At 43.6% G+C, this 18,553-nt stretch overlaps 1 protein-coding gene across 1 annotated transcript in view; it reads left to right on the plus strand.

Moving 5' to 3' along the window:
* The first annotated feature begins 8,163 nt into the window (after positions 1 to 8,163).
* Positions 8,164 to 18,553, plus strand: part of SLC4A5 (solute carrier family 4 member 5) — an 87,801-nt gene continuing 77,411 nt past the window's right edge. Inside the window, exons 1-3 of the mRNA XM_083514168.1 lie at positions 8,164 to 8,234; positions 12,235 to 12,323; positions 14,272 to 14,466. Of these exons, the coding sequence (XP_083370294.1) occupies positions 12,254 to 12,323; positions 14,272 to 14,466 (265 nt within the window). The 5' untranslated portion in view covers positions 8,164 to 8,234; positions 12,235 to 12,253. The remainder of the gene's footprint in view (positions 8,235 to 12,234; positions 12,324 to 14,271; positions 14,467 to 18,553) is intronic.

Consider the following 18,553-nt stretch of genomic DNA (forward strand, 5'->3'; position numbering starts at 1 on the left):
TCAGGTTTTATTTAAATTTTTAAAAATCCACTCTGAAGCAGAAATATTGAAATAATTGAAATACTTTCTTGTCACTTGTACAACTTGTATACAGTGAGATTACACGATCACCCCCCACTCAGCTCTCTTAGTCTTAATTCCCCTTGTTTACTGACGCACACCCACCAAACCCAAAAATCAGTTGCCCTGTTGTTATCTTTTCATTCAGCAGCCTAACAGCCCATGGATAGAAGCTGTTCTTTACCCTGTTGGTGCGACTAAACATACTTCTATATCTTCTGCCCAAGGGCAGGAGATCAAGAAAGTGCCAGCCAGGGTGTGAATCATCCCTGAGAATTTTCCTCACTCTCCTGATGCAACATTCTTCCGCAATGTCATCCAGCGGATTCACGGGACAGCCCATAATATCTTGTGCTGTATTCACCACCCTCTGTAGGCACTTCCTATCAGTTGATGTCAAACCAGCGTACCACACCGTGATGCAGTATGAAAGGAGATCATCAAATGTTGATTGACATTGTTCTTTCGCAATACTCTGAGGAGATGGAGTCTCTGTTGGGCTTTCTTAACCACCTGGGTTGTATTGATTTTCCAGGTAAGGTCTTCACTGAGATAAACTCCTAGGAATTTAAAGGAAGAGACTCTCTCCACACAGCCCTCCCCGATGTACAGCGGGACTAGTTCTCCTCTCTTCCTCCGAAAGTCCAACACCATCTCCTTTGCCTTGCTGATATTAAGGTGTAAGTTGTTCCCTAGGCACCATGTAGATATTTTTTGGACCTCCCCTCTATACGCTGACTTGTCTCCTGCAAACTTAATAATTGCAGTAGATGGGTCAGATGATACACATTTGTATGTATACAACGAATACAGGTAGGGACTTAGCACACATCCCTGTGGTGTGCCAGAAATGAGGCAAAGTGAAATCAAGATTGGAAAATGAGAGGCTGATAGAAGCCCAAATGGATCTATTTGTCTCTCTCTCGAACTGAGGTTGCTGTAGTGCCATTTATTTCCTGCCAAGAGACTATTTCTCCAGTGTCCATTGAGGGGGTGTGGTTGGGACTTCCAGCTGATCATTAGATTTCTCCCAGCCATGTGCCAGAGACTTTCTTGGAATACATGTTTCATGGTTTTGGTAGCCATAGAAAAGTGGCTGGCAACTTTGCCAGGATTGTAAAATGGATTCAGACTATCACTGGATGGCCTGACCCCTTTTTGTCTCTACTCAGCTGCTTCAATCAATCATCTGGACTGAGCTTCAGTGTATTTGCTCCCTTCCAGTCCATTACTGAAGCTGGACACCAGTCCGGCTCATCTACTGCCACACATGATGCAGATGCAGAGCAGAAGCAGAGAGCTGTGCGTCATCTGTAGCTGTTGGTGAAGGGGGAGAGCATGTTTGACCAGCTTGGATGGCTTTAAAAGAGGATTGGACAAATTCATGGAGAAGGAGAAGGCTTTGCTCTGCCTCAGGGGTGGTCTGTCAATGAGGCAAGGTGAAGCCCCTTGCCTCGGGCAGCAGATCTGACTCCCACCCCTGCCGTTGCTCCATTGCCAGCCCCACCACAATGCTGGTACCATCACTGCTGCCGCTGCACCCTCACCACAGCCCCTGGCAAGGGGACAGTGGTGGTGCTGGTGGCAGTGCGGGCATGTGGGGGGGGAGGGGCAAGAGCCCAGATCCTCAGTGGGGCATCATCACAGGGGCAGGTGGGGCATCGGGGATTTGGCCTATAGCAGCAAAACCTCTCATGCTGGCTCCGCTCTGCCTCCGCTGTCAGAGGCAGCGATGCTTTTGAACACCAGTTGCTGGAAACCACATGAGGGGAGAGGGCTCCTGTGCTCAGATCCTGCTTTGGGGTCGTGTAGAATCATATGATCATATCATTGTGGAGTTGGAAGGGGCTCCAAGGGTCATCTATTCCAACCCCCTGAAATGCAGGAATCACAGCTAAAGCATCCATGATCCATGCTCTGCTTAAAAACCCCAAGGAAGGAGAGTCCACAGCCGCCCCCGGGGGTCCATCGCACTGCTGAACAGTTCTTACTGTCAGAAAGTTCTCCCCCCACGCCCCTCAAACCCACCCTCCCCTCCCTCAAAGACTTCCCTCAGCTCCTCTCTCTGATTTCTCCACACGTATTATTCTCTGCATGTTATAAAACTATACGAATCCTTACATTATCTGTCTACCATGTTATCAATCAGTAAATTTGTGTATGTTCATTCAAAACCTGCCAAGGAGTCCAGCTCATTTTGTTGTCTTTTTAAATAATTTGTGAAAAGTTCCCATTCTTCTTTAAAGTCACAGTTGTCCTTATCTCTCAGTTTGTATGTCAATTTAGCCAGTTCTGCATAATTCATCAATTTCTCTTGCCACTGTTCTTTTGTCAGGATTTCCTCATTCTTCCACCTTGTGCTATCCAGACTCTTGCCGCTGTTGTTGCATACATGGATAAATTCTTTATTTTCCTTGGCAGGTCTTGTCCTTCAATCCCTAACAAAAATGCTTCTGGTTTTTTAACAAATGTCATTTTAAACATTTTCTTCAACTCACTATATATCATTTCCCCCCCAAAATTAACTTCTTTACATTCCCACCACATATGATAAAAAGTCCCTTCTCTACATTTACAGCATGTATTTGACCCAGTTTTGTACAAGAAAGTTCTTCCTGATGTTTAATTCAAATCTCCTTTCTTGTAGCTTATTTTATTTTTTACCAGACATCTTTATTAAAAGTTTAAATGTACATAATTATATGTGCACTAAACATAAAAAGGTAAAGGTACCCCTGCCCGTCAGGGCCAGTCGTGACCGACTCTAGGGTTGCGCGCTCATCTCGCTCAAGAGGCTGGGAGCCGGCGCCGTCCGAAGACACTTCCGGGTCACGTGGCCAGCGTGACGAAGCTGCATCTGGCGAGCCAGCACCAGCGCCGCACACGGAAATGCCGTTTACCTTCCCGCTATAAAGCGGTACCTATTTATCTACTTGCACTTAGGGGTGCTTTCGAACTGCTAGGTGGGCAGGAGCTGGGACCGAACGACGGGAGCTCACCCCGCCGCGGGGATTCGAACCGCCGACCTTTCGATCAGCAAGTCCTAGGCTCTGTGGTTTAACCCACAGCGCCACCCGCGTCCCAACATGGTGAGATGTAAATAAAAGAAAGAAATAGAAACAGAGAAACATTACCCGTGTTGAAGGGAAAGTAAAGGGGGGAGGGAGAAAACCCCAAAACTGTACACTTTACAAAGCTGTTATTGTACTTCACCAGATCTTAACCTATCACAGTATTTGTAAGAATGGATTCCAAATATCATTGAATTTGTCCATGGCAAGTCTGCATTTATATGCAAGTTGTTCACATGTTGCAAGTTTGTATAAGTCTTCAATCCAGTTATAGAAGGGAGCCACATTTTTATTTTTCCAATTTATCAATATCAGTCTTTTTGCCATGGTCAGGGCATGGAGAGTCCACTTGTATTGTCCTTTTGTAAGGTTCCATGTGCTGGGCATATAATTCAAAAGGATATATTGCTCTGTAAATGTAAGGTTGTTCCATACAGTTCTCTTGATAGTTTCAGTTACCTTCTGCCAAAAATCTTTCAATATAGGACAATGAAAAAACATATCTTTTCGAGAAGCATCATCCCTATTTCATCTCCAACAGTTAGATACCTTAGATGGCCTTTTTTAAAACAAACGTAATGGGGTCCAGTATTTTCCAAATGTTATTTTTTCTTGTATAAACGTCAGTTTAAGGTCCAGGGACACCCTTGTTTAAACAATTTCTCACTGTGTGGTCAAAATTGAGATCTCTAATTCTTTCTTATATTCCTCCCTCAATACCTATATGTCAAATTGGTTTGCTAGTAACAAAGATTTATATACAGTATGTTTTTTGTTGCGTAAGAATTAATCAACTTCAATATCTCTGTGGTCTCTGAGGCTGTAAAAGCTGCTGGTCCATAGATGATGGTTAGCAAGTGTTTTTTCTGGATATATTGCCATTGAGCATTTGTAGGTAATTTGTATTTGTCTCTTAAAACTGAATATGTATAAAATTCATCCTCTTTGTTTATCAGCTGATCTAACGTTAATATACACGAATTCATCTACCCCTTCCATATGACCATTTCTTTCCCTATTTTTAAGGGTGGGTTTCCCCACAAAGTCATTTTGCTGTGAGAGAAAAGGTACAATTTATATTTTTGGGACATGTGCTGCCATATCGTTCAAACTGATGTTATTGTTTCAATAGCATCTTGAGTATTAATGTGTTTGAGACCCAAGTGCCGCCCATCTTTCTAGCAGAGCTACATAGGAATATTCCAAAGTAGCTCAATTTGGACAGTTGTCTTCAGTTGTGGGTCCTCAGAATTGTGTACCTGACAATAAATACATTTGGTGATATAATTCTAAGTCTGGGATCCCAAATCCTCCTCCTTTTATTGGTATTTGTGTTTTTTGCATAGATATTCTTGGAACTGAAGAGTCCCAAAGGCATTTTCTAAACAAAGATTTAATTTTGTGAAAGTATTTGCTCAGTATATGAACTGGAATTCCTCTTAAGATATAAACTAGGCTAGGTACAGTGGTACCTCGGGTTACATACACTTCAGGTTACAGACTCTGCTAACCCAGAAATATTACCTCAGGTTAAGAACTTTGCTTCAGGATGAGAACAGAAATCGTGCTCAAGCGGCACGGCAGCAGTGGCAGGCCCCATTAGCTAAAGTGGTCTTCAGGTTAAGAACAGTTTCAGGTTAAGAACAGACCTCCGGAACGAATTAAGTACTTAACCCGAGGTACCACTGTATTATGTTCATTTTAAGAGCAATGACTTTTCTTGACGCGGTCAAGTTCAATGACCCCCATCTGTTGATGTCTATTGATACCTCATTATATATTCTGTTGATGTTTAATGATGCTAATTTAGATAAGTCTTGCTGTATTAATATGCCTTGATATTTAATGTTGTCTATGCAAATATGAAATTGGTATTGTTTAAACGGTTGAACCAAAAAGTTATTTCCCATTACCATCAACTCTGATTTGGACCAGTTAATCCAGAGATATTGCCAAAGCATCTATATTTTGCATTAATATTGGAACAGTACTGTGAGGTTTCGTGATAAACAGAAGAATATCATCTTCAAACATTACCAATTTGTATTCAAGTGAGTTTTGAATTACACCAAAGATTTCCTTATGCTGTCTAATAATAATATATGCCAGGGGCTCCAAGCAGAGGCAAAAGTGGGCAGCCTTGCCTGGTACCTCCAGATAATGAGAAAGGTGCAGACATTATGATGTTTGTCTTAACTTTAGGTGTAGGGGAGCAATATAATATGTTTATCCATTTTATAAAGTCAAATAGAAAACCATTTTTTGTAGTACTTTTTCCATATATTGTCTGTGGACCTTATCAAAAGCTTTTTCCGCATCTAGAGATAGTATAGCTAAATCTTCACTATTTCTGTTTAAATTTATCAAAGCCACTACCAGCCTGATTTTATCTGCAGCTTGTCTCATCTTTATAAACCCTGTTTGGTAATTTTTAATAATAGTTGGTATTACTCCTTGGAGTCTATTTGTCAATATCACTGTTAATATTTTTGTATCAATGTTTATCAAACAAATTGGGAGCTAGTTGGCAGATTGTGTGAGGTCCTTGCTGGGCTTCGGAATAACAGTAATATAAGCCTGGTTGAATAGTGTTAAGCCGATTCCTTCTCTAAATATCTTATCATATAACTGATATAATCTAGGTGACAGGAGATCAATATATTTTTTATACCATTCCACTGGAAAACCCTCTAGCCCAGGTGCTTTACCAACTGCCATATTTCAGATTGTTTCCCTAATCTCAACTTCTGATATTGGAGACATCAATAGTTGTTTTCATGTGTTTTCTAGTCCCGGTAGTTAAAAAAAAAAAATATCCATAACCTCTTCCGGTTTACTATACAGGTCCGAATAGAATTTTAGGAACTGGTTGTTAATCACAGTTGGAGATATATGCACCTCACCTAATTCACCGGTAATTGTAATTTGAATCAATTGTCCATTGCAAACCATAACAACTATAGTGGATTCTGATTAGCATATGTCCGGTAGAGACTTAAACCCAGTTTCTGGGTCAACCTATCAATAGCTACACAACCGGGAGTGAGTTGCCAGGTGTGATAGGAATGGCAGCCCTTTCATGTCTGGTCCTGTTTGTTTGCCTGGCGAATGAAGCCTAGTCATGGCAAGTATCTGTTCCTGGTGCCCTTTTCTCCCTTGCACAATGAGAACTTAAGAACATAGGAAGAACCTGCTGGATCTGGCCACTGTTCTCACAGTGGCTGACCAGATGTTTGTGGGAAACTAGCAAGCGGGACTCAAGGACAAGATCACTCTCTCCTCCTGTGGTTTTCAGCAACTGGTATTTAAAAACATTGCTGCCTCCAACTGTGGAGGCAGAGCATAGCCATGTGGCTAGTAGCCATCGACAGCCTAATCACTGGGGCCGGGAGCACTATGGGCTTGCATTTGCCAGATTCAGCAACCTAGTCATAGCAGGTGCTGGGGGGGTACTGCGCTCCAAAGGGAGCTGCTGATAATCTAGTAGAGGTCCAGAGGAGACAGACTGAAATAGTCCCTGCTTCTTCCTGGTCCTCTGATGAGCGATGGCTTCAGCTGGGCCTGCTTGCTCCTCCCAAGTTGAGTCTTCTGCCCTGAAGACCCCTGCTACTAAAACTGTATGCCAGCCTAATGATGTTGGGCTTCCTGTCTGGTCCACCGTTACCATTGTATCTGAGGTGCAGGGGGTGATGGGGGAGAATTGGGGATCAAGGCAGGGCTCAGGATGGGGTCTCTAGAGGGTCCAGTGAGGCATCTCTGAGATGGTTAAGCTAGCACAGGGGGCACAGCTCAGAGCACATGATACATACATGACACATACAGCTATCCTCATTCCCACCCTTGGATGAAAGCCTCAAACTCATGGCTCAGGAAATCCCAGAGCTTTTATTAAAGAATTCAGTGCATGACTTCGGCATCAGCTCAGGGTACAGGTTGCCTCTGATCCCTTGAACTTCTTATATGGGATGTCATAGAACAACACTTGTCAAACAAAGAACGATTTCTAGGGTTATTCAAATAGGGGTACCTTTTATTTTTTGCAATGTCGGTTATGGTAATCAGCATAGTGGGTTAAAGCAAATGTGAGAGGTTATTGAAAGGGTGCAACTTGCATTTGAGGCTCAAATTTTGAGGACCGGCCTCTCCGGATGCTTTTATCATAGCTGGTAGGAGGCATGGGGCACATAATTGATTCAGCACACATTTAAAAGTGAAGCTACCTACTTTTGCACCTTCAAGAACAATAAGCAAGCGGAAACACCAAAAGCCTCCAAAATTTACTGTTCTCTGAATCTGGAAAGTCGGTTCTTCTCCTGCCAAGTAATGTCTACAAAATGCATGCAATGGGGTTAAGTGTGCCTAGAGACGCATACAAAAATGTATTCACTAATATAAAAATGTATTATATTAGGGAGAATTGCTTTGCAAAAATGTGTATATTAGGCAAGAATGCATTAAGACAAAATTGCATTTAAAATGCTGCTGAATTTTCATGAGGACTTTGTTTTGTTTTGTTTTGTTTTGTTGTTTTGTTTTAAAAAACAGACATTGGTGCTAAAAAGCAGAGAACTGATTTTAAGAGAGAAAGTGAAATTGGCAGATATGGCCCTCCCGACAGGATATGTTGCTGTTCCTATCTGGTACTCAGTGGTAGAATCCATTCCATCTGTATCATTCAGAAACTCCATCACTTTTGCCCATCCAAACAATTCACCTAACTTTATCCACTGTGGCCTTTCAGTCCCTCCACTCGTGAGTTCCAACAGATCAGAGCCCTAAGCAAAAATCCATCTTGGCTTGTGGACCACCTGAAGACTGGCTACTTTAAGCTGATTGCGTTTATCTGAGCGAAGCAGTATTTGCTGGTGCAGCGTCTGTGGGGATCTATCTGTGTCCCATGATGTGATGTCACTGTGCTCTGAAAGAATCAATCCTGGTGGCCTCATTTGGGAGGCTGTCCAGCCTTGGGCACTGGGAGTCAATAGTGCCCTTGCATCCGTGACTTCTATGCTCATTCTTCAGCCACCCGAGACCTGATAGAGCCCCAGACTGGCTGCAGATCCCCTGAACTCAGTTTGGAGTATTTCCTGGGACGTTTCAAGTGTGAGTAGTGCAATACTTATTCAACTTTTGTAGTCCTGTCAGGTGCTGGAATTGTTCAGAAAAGGGAGAGGTGGGCAGCCTGCATTCACACTGAGCACGGTGGTTTCTCCTAGCTTAGGATTTTCATTCGACAAAAAAGGAAAGTGGGATATCAAAGAGGCAAAAAGCTCTCATGGGTGCTTTAATCAACTAACAGCTTGACCTTGTGTATGTTTAACCAAAGAAAAGGCCTACTGACTTCAGTGATACTTACTCCATAGTAAGCCTATTTCGGATATTGCAACTTATCTTTTAAGTCTTGCAGTGTGGTGGGGCTACTTGTAAAGTCACTGCAATAGGCTGATTAAAAAACTCAGGTGATTAATCAACTAAAATTTTGTCAGTTGGCTGGCAGCAGTCATAATAAATATTTAAATAAGTATTTATATTCCTTAATCAGCTGCAATGCAACAATATTTTCTCTTAGTTGTTGGTCAGGGTGTTGCAGTAATGAAATGAATGGATTCCAGCTCTTCGTTTGCAGCGGGTGGAAGCCCTGAATGGGTGCTGGCTGCTGGTTCAGTCTCAAAGTGACTTTGGAGGGGATTGATTTTCCTGCCATGAGCAATCACCCTTTCATTTTCAGGCACCCATGAAGGGCAATCAGGGCACATGAAATAATTAGCAAACTAATATGCATTCGTGATTTTTTTTTAATTTTATTTTTTTAAAAAAAGACTCAGATACTCTGCAGGTGCTATACAGGGAAAGATGCCACAGAATAGAAATTTGACACTATGGCTTAAGCTGAGCCTTGGAAGAAACACTCTTTGTGGAAGAATATGGTGCTGTTCAATAATTCTGCCTTAATAAGTAGACTGTGTGACCTACATCTCACAAGCAGCAGATGAGGTGATAAACTTGTGTGTGCCTGGGCCACTTTAGATTGCAGGTGGCAGCTGGTTGAATGATCCTCCATAACTCCCCCCCGCCCCCCGTAAAACTAGACACAAAGGGGAAGGGTGCTAGCTTAGATTTCCCAGTGCCATTCATGTTTTCTAGGTTCAGGGCATTCAGAAAAGAAGTTTGGGGGAGTGTCATTCAGTCACATGAGTCCCCATCTCTATTTGCCTCCTTGTTCGATTATTTATTCATTTTATTTATATCCTGCCCTTCCTCCGAAAGGAGCCCAGGATGGTAAACCGCAAGTGAAAACACTATAAAAACATCTTTAAAACAATTCCAGTACAGAAGCAGACCTCAACTTTGAAACGTGTTGAAGGAAGGTCTTCAGCAGGCAATTAAAAGACAGCCTGGGAGGTTGTGCCTGCCTAACATTCCAGGGGAGCGGATTTCAAAGGGCAGGGGCCACTACACATAAGGCCCGGTTCCTACACTGTGTGGAACAGGCCTCCTGATAAGAAAGCACCTGCAAGAGGCCCTCACCTCAGCTGGGTATATAAGGAGTGAGGTGATCTTTCTGGTTATCCTGGTCCCAAGCCATGGCATCTTCAGGTAGGGCTGGGAGAGACTGCTACCTGTAACCTTGGAGAGCTGGTGCCTATGACCATTGTAGACAATGCTAAGCTAGGTGGTCTGGGGCAGTAAAAGGCAGCTTCCTCTGATGGGGTTCCTATACGTGACAAATGTTAATGGGTGTTGATGGCTGGCCAGGTATCTGGAGTGAGTGTGCCAGTGGGTTCCCGAGTGCTTTAGGCATGGGTCTGCCTTTACGGGGGCTCTTTGAAAGGCCCAAGAGTCGGCATGCCTTGGGTGACTTGATTGAGTTTGAGACTAGGCAGAGAGGAAGGCGCCTGCATTCCCTCACATCCCTTTGTCTAGTTGGTAAGCATCACTCCTGAAGGTAAAGGATGCTCTTGTGCAAGTTCCCTAAGCCTCCCTTGGCAAAATGGAGTTCACTAGCATGAAGAAGCTGTTAGGGTAAGTCTTAAAATGATGGTGAGGCAGAGCCCCTTGCTAACACTTACGTCGGTTGTGACTAATCACTGGCTTGCATGATCAGGCTGATGCCATTTTTAGAAGTGCAAAACACCATCACAAAGACTAGCACATCACCAGCCACTCAATTCTCCATCTTCTCTGATTTCATGGCCAGTTACCCGCTGGATCAGAATTTTCTGTTTTCTTCTCCCCCGCTGGGTTTCACAGGTAAAAGGTTAACAGCCAATGCTACGTGGAGATTTGATTACCTATTTACTATTTATGAATTTACTGCTATTTACTACTATTAACTGCTCACATGCCCAAATGGCTTCTAAGTGGTTTGCAAGTGTAAAATCAATTACAAAATCCATCAATTATTAAAAGGCACACACAATAAGACAATTCTATGAGAGCATTTTAAAAAATTGTAATTAAAATATACAAAAAAACAGAAGCTAGTTAAAAAGCATAACAATTTAAACAGTTAAACTATTGTGGAAAACTTAACTGTGAAGCAACCTTACCAACCCACCCTGCAACAGCTATGGAGAACTAGTTGAGTAGTCCCAGGATCCAGAATTGCTGTAAGGGGGGGGTGGCTTTGTCCCTGTCTCCCTTCCCCACCAAATAATATTTTTGATTTATTTATTTCAGCAACTTCTGCTGCCCGTAACACCATAGTTTATAAGCTTTGTGTTATAAAGTTATGTTGATATTGATATATGTTCCAGTTTTGTTATTGCTGTTATAGTGAAATTGCTATTGAGACAGTGGGTTTTGTTTGGGCTGCCATATGTCTGGAATTTCCTGGACATAGCTGGGATTCGTCTGTCAGAAATTGTGTCTGGGTGGAATTTTTTGGAACTCGGTTAAAATGTCCGGCAGCCCATATTGGCATATAGGAAGTGTTGATTTTTTTGGCGAATTTCCTGGAAAAAATAGGTTAAAAACTCTCTTTTTTTTAGTTATTGCCCCCCCCCCTCCGCCACCCCAACCAGCTCAGCAACTTTGCAACAACTTTTGTGTCTGGATTTTCACTTTTTGAAATATGGCAACCCTTGTTTTGTGATTTATTGTTCTCATTGTTATTGTAAGCCGCTTTGGGCATCATTTTTTGTAGAAAGGCAGCATACAGATAAAATGGAGGTGGTGGTGCACAATGGTGCTAATGTCATACAGGACTCTAATTTGCCTACTGCACTGAGGCTTAGCAAAATCTGATATAGAATCATAGAATCATAGAGTTGGAAGAGACCACAAGGGCCATCGAGTCCAACCCCCTGCCAAGCAGGAAACACCATCAGAGCACTCCTGACATATGGTTGTCAAGCCTCTGCTTAAAGACCTCCAAAGGAGGAGACTCCACCACACTCCTTGGCAGCAAATTCCACTGTCAAACAGCTCTTACTGTCAGGAAGTTCTTCCTAATGTTTAGGTGGAAACTTCTTTCTTGTAGTTTGGATCCATTGCTCCGTGTCCGCTTCTCTGGAGCAGCAGAAAACAACCTTTCCCCCTCCTCTATGTGACATCCTTTTATATATTTGAACATGGCTGTCATTTCACCCCTTAACCTCCTCTTCTCCAGGCTAAACATGCCCAGCTCCCTTAGCCGTTCCTCATAAGGCATCGTTTCCAGGCCTTGGACCATTTTGGTTGCCCTCCTCTGGACACGTTCCAGTTTGTCAGTGTCCTTCTTGAATTGTGGTGCCCAGAACTGGACACAGTACTCCAGGTGAGGTCTGACCAGAGCAGAATACAGTGGCACTATTACTTATAGTAATAGATATAGAGATCTGGATAAAAAGACATCCATTTTTTTAAAGAGACAGGATTGCTCTGTTAGGAAGTTCCTTACAGGAGAAGGAGGAAGAAAGACAGGGTGAAAATGTGCCTGCTTGACTACACTGTGTTGACGACACTGCCTTTGTTTTCATGGATGGCTAAGACAGGGATGTGGAGGAGCTCTCTCTTATGTTGTGTAGGTCCTGAGTTGATGAGAAATCACAATAAAAATGATTTTCTTACAAAACCAAACCCAGAAGACTTTAATTGTTCCTCCTGCTCTTTGTACTCTAAGCATCCCCTGATTGGCCACGATGGATGATGAAGATGCAATGAGCGAGAGAGGCCTCAGCACCTCCAGGATGCGATATGATGATGAAGATGGTAAGTTGACTCCACGTGTCACAGTTTGATCTGTCTGCCTTCCATTGTGGCCACTAGCGAAGGCTTGCACCCTTGTACACTCCCTTTTTATGGGACAACTGAACATCAGCATGAAGAAAATACAGTCGTACCTTGGATGTCAAACGGAATCCATTCTGGAAGTCCCTTTGACTTCCAAAACCAAAGCACGGCTTTTGATTAGCTTCAGGAAGCTCCTGCAGCCAATTGGAAGCCGCAGAGGCCCTGTTCAGCCTCCAAAAATTGTTCACAAACCGGAACACTCACTTCCACGTTTGTGGCGTTTGGGAGCTAAAACGTTTGAGAACTAAGATGTTCGAAAAGCAAGGTACGACTGTATTGTCCTTGCATGTTTTCCCTGTTCAGCTTCTATTATTATTATTATTATTATTATTATTATTATTATTATTATTATTATTAATTCGCTTGTTAAAATGACCCAAGGTGACTTACAAACACACCAGAAATACTAAACTAATCGTAATAAACACAATCAACAAAAACCTTTATGGGCACAAAACTCGGAAAATCTGAGCATCAGAAGAGTCTGCAGGGTCATTGGCATATCCAGTCCAGCATCCTGTTCTCAAATTGGCCAACAATACGCCTGTGGGAAACCTGCAAGCAGGACTGAAGTACAATGGCACTCTCCCCTCCAATGGTTTCCCGCAAGTGGGATTCAGAAACATTGCTTCCTCTAACTGCAGAGGAAAAGCAGAACCATCAGATGGGCAGGGTACAATTACAGACCCTCCAAGCATCCCATATTATGGGGCATCTGAACATCAGCATGAAGAAAATATCGCCCTTGCATGTTTTCCCTGTTCAGCTTCTATTATTATTATTATTATTATTATTATTATTATTATTATTATTATTATTATTTGTTAATAATAATAATAATAATAATAATAATAATAATAATAATAATAATAAATTAATTAATTAATTAACTTGTTGAAATGACATACAGTAGTACCTTGGTTCCCAAACTTAATCCGTTCCGGAAGTCTGTTCCAAAACCAAAGCGTTCTAAAACCAAGGCACACTTTCCCATAGAAAGTAATGCAAAACGGATTAATCCGTTCCAGACTTTTAAAAACAACCCCTAAAACAGCAATTTAACATGAATTTTACTATCTAACGAGACCACTGATCCATAAAATGAACGCAATAATCAATGTACTGTACTATAAAATAAATAAGACAATATTATAGATGATAAAAATTAAAATTATTGTTTTTTCTTAGGTGCACTGATGATAGTCATTGTTTGTATGGGGGGCTTGTATCCATTTCTGCAGTCACACAATCAATCAGTAGCTGAACTGGGTTCCACACAGTCACAAAAACAAGTCACAAAAAATAAAGTCACAAGCCACAGTCACAAGTCAGTCCCATAAAACAAAGAACGCAAAAAATAGCAAAAACAAAAGCTCCAAATATCACCTCTGTGTTGCGTGGGTTCTCAGGACTCAACAGCCAACAGACTCAACAGGAAGGCTCTTTTTTTCTTTTCTTTTTACAAACAACAAATGGAACACACTTGACAGGACACAGAACATGTTCATCTTCCAAGGCAAAGTTCACAAACCGGAACACCCACTTCTGGGTTTGCAGCGTTCTATTTCCAAGTTGTTCATAAACTAAACTGTTCTAAAAACAAGGTACCACTGTAATAAAACTTTAAACTTTTTTTAAAAAAAACCTTCCCCGTACAGGGCTGCCTTCAGATTTTTTCTAATGGTGGTATTTCGGGCGTCACATAACTCCATACCCTCCAACAGAGCCAGGGACAGAACGAAAGAGAGCCCAAGAAATTTGTTGGGAATGATTTTGGAGCTTTGCCCTGTGGGCCTTTCTCTTTCTTCCCCCTCTGATCCTCCCTCCCTTGCACTCTCTCTCCGCCTCTGTCTCTTCCTCTTCCTAGCAGATTACCATTCCATCTACATTGGGGTGCCAGTGCCACGTGGCTACAGGAGAAAGAGGCGCAGGAGGAGATCGTCGTCGAGTCGGGACAAGAACGGCGACAGTGAGAGGCATTATGAGCGCCAGGACCGCTCAGACACAGACGACGGGGGCAGGATCAGCTATGAGAATGGAAACGACAATGCCAGCAGGACTAGTGAGTAGGGAAAGGGGGAGACATAAGGCTAAGAATTCCTTAGGATCATCATGATTATCTCAGCATCACTGCTATAGGTATACATGGTACCGTAAACACAGTATTGGCTCCAGGTTTTGGAGGAGGTGTGCCCGTCCTGCAGCAGGTCCTGGGGGCTCTTGTCGCTGGGTCCTCAGCAAATGCCCAACCATGCCAACCCTTGCTGCCAACCCTGTGAAAGGCCAGTTGCTGCCTCTGGGAGCCCACAAGCTAAATTTTGACAGCGGAGAGGGAGGGCAAGCGATCACAATTCCTTGCAGTCTGCATGAAAAAGGAAAAAGGAACAACGCCTGATTTCCACACAGCTCATCATGCATTATTTGGGGAGTAAAGGTAGAAGCTGCAGAATCAGGAAGAAGTTGAAAATACATCTCTACAAGAACTAAATTGGTGGCTCTGCATATGCAATCAGATCTTTCTTGCCAAGATCATCCAGTCCCACTGCCTACCTGCACTTGAGGGTGGGGTTTGTTTGGTTTTTGTAGATTAACGTTTGCAAGACAGATCACGTTATGCTACCAAGAAAAGGAAGGTTGCATGTTCTCTTTGACTAAGGAGCCAGCAGAGCCCTAGCTAGGTGATCTTGCACCCCTAGCAGAACTGTCCAGATTGTGCCCCCTGGCCACGGACAAATTAGCTCTTCTTTCCGCCTCTCCTCCAAATCCCACCCCACCCCATTCATTTCACCCTCTATTTAAAACTTTTTCTTACGAGGCAATAATCAATATTCTTATTTATGGACATACCTTGCCACCCCCTAGCTATGGCCCTGGGAGCCAGAACTCCATTGCTGCTTGAAAGCTTAAAATTAAAACGGAGAGAGAGATGTTTGGGATACAGTATCTGTTTGCTGTGGGAAGCACAGAAGTGAAGAGAACACACACACACAATCAAGGTTTACCATTTTAATATCCTCCATTGCGAATGGCAGAGTCTGCAGACTTTGCTTTGGAGGCCAACATGGAATTGTTCACTCCCGTCTATTCCATGCAGCCTAGTCTGTAAGCTCCTTAGGAAAGCTTAGCATTTTGCATACCAAAATAGTTGTCTGCTTTCCATGGTGCACTCAGTAAGGAACTTTGCTTGGGTTTTACAAAATCATTAGCACAATGTCCGTCATTAGGGTGGGCAGGGGCGGCCAGAGGCCAAGAAGTTGCAAGGATCCCGGGAGGGGGAGACCAGTCTGCCTCTTTGTTCTGCACACAGAGACACACGGCACTACCCATCTCAACTCTATGGTGAGGCTCTTGTCCATGGCTAGCTCAGCCACTCATGTATGGGGCAAAGGCCAATATTTGCCCCCTATCTCGCACTGTGAAATCCCCAACAGAACACTGTATGATGTTTTCATAGGAGTGAAATAATGATGGGTATTCATTAAGGGGCAAAGGTTAAACCAATCATCTGCTCTTGTTGTCCTCTTGCGTTAGATAACTGCTTTTTACTGTTGTAAATCCAAGATATTGGCTCAGCTCTGCCTCCACAATTGGAGGCGGCGATGCTTCTGTATACCAGTTACTGGAACCCACAGGAGGGAAGAGGGCTCTTGTCCTTAGATCCTGTTTGTGGGTTTCCCTTTGGTCTATCTGGTTGGCCACTGTGAGAACAGAGTGCTGGACTAGATGGACAATTGGCCTCATCCAGCAGGTTCTGATTCCCTGAGACTGATGCTTTACCTATTTTGTTTGTCAGAATTAACGAAAGGACAAGCTACTGGTTTCTACTAAGGATTGAGATCCAAATCTTAAGTTCCTGTAGTTTCAGGCGCAGCTCCCTCCACAGTGGTTAGAATTGGATCGAAATGGTTGATATCATAATCTATGGTGTGATCACACTTGGAATACTGTGTACATTTCTGGTTGCCTCACCTTAAAAGGGACATGGTGGAGCTGGAATAGGTTCAGAAAAGACTGATCAAAATGATCAAGAGGAAGGAGCAACATTACAGTATTTGGGGCTGTTTGATTGAGGGAGAAGAGAATAAAGGGACATGATAGAAGGGAATTAAGATATGGATTCCATGTGAAAAGTGGACAGAGAGGTATTTTTCTTCCTCTCCAATTATATTAGAATTTGTGGGTATCCAGTGAAAATGAATGCTGGAAGATTCAGGACTGATAAAAGGAAGTGCTTCTTGACACAGCACATAGTTAAACTATGGAAATGTCTCCCACTAGGGTCAGTGGGATGGCCACCAACAGAGATGGCTGCAATAGAGGATTAGACAAATTCATGCAGGAGAGGGATATTGATGGCTATGTTTTCCTGCACTGTTGGAGAAAGTTCTTGTTGGCATCCGTCTGTCTCAAGCATAGCAGCCAACTCCTAGGGGCCATGGGGGATTTAGCCCCCACAATAAAATATCTGAGGGGACCGGCCCCCCACAAAGTTGATGGGCATTCCCATTCAAATGGTGTTCAAATGTTGTGTGCGCACTGCGTCATGCAATCAATTATGCAGGGGGGTGTTGCCTGGGCCCCCACAATATTTTATTCAAGTTGGCACCCCGGTCTCAAGAGACAATGGAGTACACTTCCAGGGGTGAAAAACCGCTGTGTTAGCCGCATCAAAGTGACCTCCCTGGGCGGTGTGTATAGATAGAGGTCCTGGGCTGCCCAAACGACAGGATCCCTCCTCAGTCTCACTAATATGGTCCAAAGGGAAGCAGAGCAGTACATTTGGCACCAGCTTGGCTGCAGGAGTTGCCAGAAGGAGGCGTACAAGGTGCCATCCAACTGCCTTTGTGACTCCATTCCACATTTGTGTAGAGTTTACTACTTAGCCTTTTCTTTTCCTGAAGATATCCTGCAAGGTTTAGGATCGGAGTTTTCCTTTTCCTTAGATGGGCTACCTCCCCAGGTGGATGAGTCCCATCTCCCCTCACTTCCCTCTACAGCACATGCAGAAACCGCCTTTTTGAATGTTGGACCCATTCTTGGCCTTGTCCACTCAATCCGCCGGAGTCTGTCTCCACATGCAGGGCAAATCCCTAACTCACTGAGGGTTTCAGACCAATCTGCTCCCCTCACCTGCTTAGCTGGCCAGTTGAGGCTGTTCCCAGGTGTGGCTGCTGTCACATGCAGACAGCTTCTAGAGCCACAGGTGAAAACTGAGTGCAGTGTGGGGACCAAAGGTGGACAAACTACCCTAGAAGGAGCATGATGTGTCCCCTAACACCTTTGAATATCACCGGTGGGAAACCAGGGGGGGAGGGGAGTGCTGTTGTGCTCAAACCCTACTTTTAGGCTTCCCGCTGAGTCACCTGGTTGGCCACTGGGGACAGGATGGTGGACTCTCTTCTCGTGTTCTTTACTTCCTGTTTTCTCCGCAATGCCTGAAGTGGAGCACAGAGAGAGCTTGCACATCTCACTGAAGATGTTGCAGAGCAGCACAGAGATGGAGAAGCACAAGGCATTGGAGCTCTCCACCCTCTCTGCCTCTGGTAATGTAGTAACCAATCCCTCCTTCCCCAACCTGGTGCCCCCCAGATGCTATAGACCACAGCTCCCATCAGCTTGTTGGCTGGGAGGACACCAATTTAGTGAAGGCTGACCCAAGCCCTGCTGAACAGAAGCAATTTCTCACATATGTGAAACAAATAGGCCAGCTGATTCAGCCAATTTTAAATTTCCCAGATCGACGGGCATATCAGAATAAAATTATTTTATCAAAGCACCTGTTTTTCTTGTGGCATTGTCAAAGGCGCTTCCTCAGAATAGTTTGCAGCAGGCGTTGTCGTGTTTAACATTTCTGGCTGCGAAGGGATTACATATACTTTTAAAAGGTCCTGTTGTTTTCCATCTTCTCTGTCTACCTCACTCCTCTCACTACACCCCCCCCCCCCCCGCCCGGTCACCAACAGGCCCACCTCTTCTGAGGCATCGCGTTTATTTGGTAAGTTCACGTCATGAGAGCTGAGGGCAAAGGAAAGGGCTTCCTATGCCCTGTAATCTGCTCAGTAAGCTGTGGAGTTTAACTAAACAGGGTGGATAAAATAAGTCTGAGGGTCTTGTTTTTTGCTGCTGCTGCATTTTGGTTGGGGTTTTTT

This window comes from Podarcis liolepis (assembly GCF_965112155.1).
Source record: "Podarcis liolepis genome assembly, chromosome: 7".
Lineage (NCBI taxonomy): Eukaryota > Metazoa > Chordata > Lepidosauria > Squamata > Lacertidae > Podarcis > Podarcis liolepis.